Genomic DNA, 4,496 nt, shown 5'->3' on the forward strand with positions numbered 1-4,496 from the left:
AAGTTAATAACCTAAATAATAAAACCCATCATGAAGGCACAAGGAAATCTGACTATGATGGCAACTGTCTATGCCGTTGAAGCACGTTTCATAGATTTATTATTGTGGTGGGTCAGATAGGAGTAGGACTTTTATTTCTCCTTATTCTTTCAGTTGCGGTCATGGCGGGATTAAATTGTTTTGGGAGGAAGTAAAGAACAAATATAAACCCATAATCACAGAAAGTAAAGCCTAATAGAACAATAAATGTGTTCACAGTTCCAAAGACTGAACATGAGCTCACTGAGCACAATTAGATCCTCCAGGAGTGGAGATGACATTGTTTAAGAGAAATGACAGGTCAGCAGATTGTGTGTTTTTTTAAAGATCTCTCATCTTGAACATGCAGAGTAGCCTGAGTGTGCATCATAAGTTGCCATGGTGATGCACTCCAGGAAGAAGTGAACCCCCATCTTAACCCTGAAAATCCAGAGTTAAACTTGATGCTAGACCGAAACCCTGCTTCATGGTATGGGCCATAGGACGTCGCATCCCATTTCAGTGCATCATTCTCAAATAGAGCTGGGATCATATAGTGCAACACAAGACAGACATTGTGAACTGATGCTGCAGAGCACCAGAAACACTAATGCCACAAGAAAATGAGTTGAGTAGGATGTTAACAAGATATAGAAACATGTTCATGCTGTACTTATGAACTAATCATGTCTGTTTGTAATAAGAGAATCAATGTATCTGCAGCATCCATTCATCCATTATCTTTACACCACATAATCCTCATTAAGGTTGCGAGGGGGCTGGAGTGCTTACAGTACAAGCAACACCTAAAACTTAGGCTGAAAAACCAAAACAATACAACCTCCATGACTCTCTTCTTTCCTCAAGCAAAGGTGGAGGTCGAGTCCTCACTGAAACACAGCCGACTAAATGAGACGCGTGTTCGGAAATCCTCAGGGAGGCCTGACAGCGAGGGAGCAGGGCTGTCTGTATTACCCCACAGCAGATCACAAACCAATAACAGGGCTCATTTCCCTCCTTCTGTCTCAAAGGATCAGCCTCCAGGGTCAGAGGGGCGTGACGCTGTAGTTAAGCCCCAGCAGGAGGAGGCGTGTTGGGCTACGACCTGCCGGATGACGCAGCCCTGTGTGAGCAGAGACAGAGCATCTGCGTCTGTGTTTAAGTATGGCAGACACACACACACACTTATGCGGGAGGGGTATAGTTTCTATACGGCAGGCCATGGAAGCAACATTGACCCCAAAGACGTCACTGATACATTATCGAGTCCATGCAGGGCATGCTTGCAGGTGTTCCACTGACACATATACATCATTTACAGCGCTCCTCAGATTTCATTACAAATTCTACACAGGAGAAACTGTTGATTAAAATTTGTTGCAAGAGTAAGGATAATTACAATAAAAGCTCAGTGCCATTATTTATATTTGCATATTATGGTGTTCTTCTAAAGTATTTTAGACTTTTCATCACTGAAAATGGCATTGGAAGGGGAACATGCCTGGGTGTACCAGAACACACGTGTGACAGTAACAATAGCAGACCTCTTTACAGTAAATGGTCCACACTTGGAATGGTTTCTACCACTACCAAGGTTCTACTACATACTTTACATTTTTCTCATTCACCCAGTCACACATTCTTGCAGTTCACTGTTTTGCACAAGGACACCTCTGGATATAAAGGGATGGGGACTTAACCACCGATTTATGTCTTGTACTCTTTCAATATTAGATTTTGTATCATTTTAGATAAACAAATAGTCCTCACTCCCTACTCAAGTATCATTTGCTGTACTTTACGCTATTATTTTGAAGAACATTTCACTACACAACAATCCTACCCACAATTACTCAATGTAACAGCAAACAAAACACCAAATCAATCCAAAATGATTATTTATTAACAAACACTATTATACAAACAAGTTACAAATAAAGGGTGGACTCGTTTCTGACCATGTCAAGAGATCAGGCACAGAATTACCTTCAAACAACTTTTGCATTCAGTGTTCATGGCCATTAGAAACCTGAGCTTGATACAAAATGTTATGAACTGTGGCTTTTACAAATGCGTGTTGCACGACATTTAGGAAGCTTTACAAAAAGTAGAGAGTATAAATAGATTATATGTACATCTGATGGAGTCAATTATTTAATGCAGGACCAGACAAGAATTTTGTAGCTTTAAAAAATATTCTGCTGCTAATTCCGTGTCCGTGCATCAACAGGGGCATTAAAAAAAATGAACGTATACCCTTGCGAGTTAACAAACCAGTGCATGAAATCATCCGTGTCCTCTCTCAACTTGCTGCTGACTTGTAATTCTTAACATGATGTTTAAATGTAGCAACAGGACTGGATTGGCTGAGTCAGGGTGCTGACCAGAAATGAAACCTCCTCCCTCAGGATACCAGAACATAGACAGCATTGCAACATTTATGAGAAATAATAATCAGTTATTATCATATTCAGCTCTCAAGCACAGAGGATCCTTCTCGGTCAGACTTCATTCATGCTTCCATTTGCAGGGTCACAGGTTGATGGTCGGGGGTCTTGGTGCAGCAGTCACTAGGAGGGGGCATCTTCTCCGTGTATAGCCTTATACTTCGACATCTCCTCTGGAAACACTTTGCTGAGCTCAGAAATTAAAAGGCTCTTGAATTTCTGTAATAAAAGAAAAGGGAGAAGCAGAGGTTGCTTTCATGCCGATTAATTTTATGCAGAACATAACTGTATGTGTTTAGGCCAAGGACAACTTATAATCTAACAAGTACTCCCCCCCCAAAAAAAATCACCCTTGTATCTGTTTCTATTAGCAAACAATAGACAAGTGTTAGACACAACAAGGCCACTTGAACAGAAAGGACTATGGCAATTACATGGTTGTTTGTATAATGAAAACGACACTTTTATCTTCTCTGATACTCTAAATATGAGTACTTTCTCAGTGAAGTGTTTTACTGGCTCTGATTAATCTTGTCAAGTCCTTGGTGGAGAAGATCTCAGTGTTCCTGGCATTATCTCTTACCGTCATTGTGTCTATCTTCCCTTTGACCTGCTCGTTCCTCGCCAAGGCTCTCTCCAGACATTCCTTGGTGTACAGCTGAGGGTTTCGACCTTGGTCAATGTATCTACAAACACAAATAAATAACATATGATTATAAAATTATGCTACGAAACAAAAAAATGTATTAATTATGTCTGCCAGTCTTTTCTTCTTTTTGGCATTCAATACTATGCAAGACACTAGAGCGTTTGTAAATCACTGGAGCCACTATTTATTCCCTTTGCAAAGTTTCTATTATTTAAGCAATCCTCCTAAAATACAGTATTTTGTGAAGAATTCTAAAGTTGATAATGCAATTTTTTCAGAGTGTGTGCACGCTGAATGTTAAAGTGGCTCTTAACAATCCAGGAAAGCAGTAATAGAAGGCATTTGACATTGACAAATAAGCCAACAAGGAATGAAAATGTTAAATCCAAAGATTTTTAAATGGGGTTTGGTGCGGCTTCAGCGCCGAAGGACATGTATGCTCTCAAGACCGCACTATACGTATTCAGAGCTACACTGCAATGGCAGAGAACAACAGAGACGTGAAGCAAATATGATTATAAATGTTACTGAGACAGACATGCACAACAATATAATCTGGTAACTGGACTCACTCAAACACCTCCAGAGGTACGTTGATCTCGTGAAGCTGCTGACGACATTTCTCGATGTCTTGTAGACCGGATATCATGAAATTTCTGAAGAGAAAAAACAACAAAGCAGGTTAGCAAGTTGCTTATTTGCTGAACCATGCTTTTATCCGAAGCGAAGTAAAACACGGCTCACAGTTTCTGGTTGAGTCCTGTCTGGCTGCTGGGCTGGAAGTCGCTGACGATGATTCCCATCTGTCGAATATTCTCGATAAATTTCTCCAAATGCTCTTCGAGATTATCAAATTTTTCAGCCATTGCAATAAACTGTTATCAAACCACCAAAAAGAAACAAATATGACTCCGTATAGAAGAATCCTTTTGTCAATTTATCGCTGTTTACTGTTAGCCACCGACGCTACGACAGCTACAGCGTCGAAGCACTTTACGGCGATAGAACAGCCAATCAGTGTGGAGACTGGTCTGTTGCCTGGGTAACCGCCCATGACAGACTGTCGTATGATGACATTCAAGGTATCAAAGTGTCGTGCTGCCGGTTGAAAGGATTCCTCTTTGTTAACACAACAAAATGAATATACCTCGGAATGTCACAGTATAGTACAAATGTTAAGCAGTTTATTTATTGAAATGTCTTTAATTTTAAATGATATGCTGCGTCAAAAATGTGTTTGAAAGCCAGCATCCAGCTATATTATAGCACTGTGGCTACAATGCATACTATGACTGTGCTGATAAAACATGCACAGGAAGCATAGTGGGATTTTTTTTTGTGATTGCACATGCAAATGTTTTGTATAATTCCAAATGCAGTTC

The 4,496-nt window shown here is 40.2% G+C and overlaps 1 protein-coding gene across 1 annotated transcript; it reads right to left on the bottom strand.

Moving 5' to 3' along the window:
- Nucleotides 1-1,899: 1,899 nt before the first annotated feature.
- Nucleotides 1,900-4,132, bottom strand: med10 (mediator complex subunit 10). Its single transcript, XM_022205392.2, has 4 exons — nucleotides 3,859-4,132; nucleotides 3,687-3,770; nucleotides 3,049-3,151; nucleotides 1,900-2,684 (listed from the first exon to the last, which is right to left on the bottom strand). The coding sequence occupies exons 1-4, from the start codon at nucleotides 3,978-3,980 to the stop codon at nucleotides 2,589-2,591; spliced, it is 405 nt and encodes a 134-aa protein (XP_022061084.1). The 5' UTR covers nucleotides 3,981-4,132; the 3' UTR covers nucleotides 1,900-2,588.
- Nucleotides 4,133-4,496: the final 364 nt, after the last annotated feature.

The sequence above is a fragment of the Acanthochromis polyacanthus genome, chromosome 11, assembly GCF_021347895.1.
Source record: "Acanthochromis polyacanthus isolate Apoly-LR-REF ecotype Palm Island chromosome 11, KAUST_Apoly_ChrSc, whole genome shotgun sequence".
Lineage (NCBI taxonomy): Eukaryota > Metazoa > Chordata > Actinopteri > Pomacentridae > Acanthochromis > Acanthochromis polyacanthus.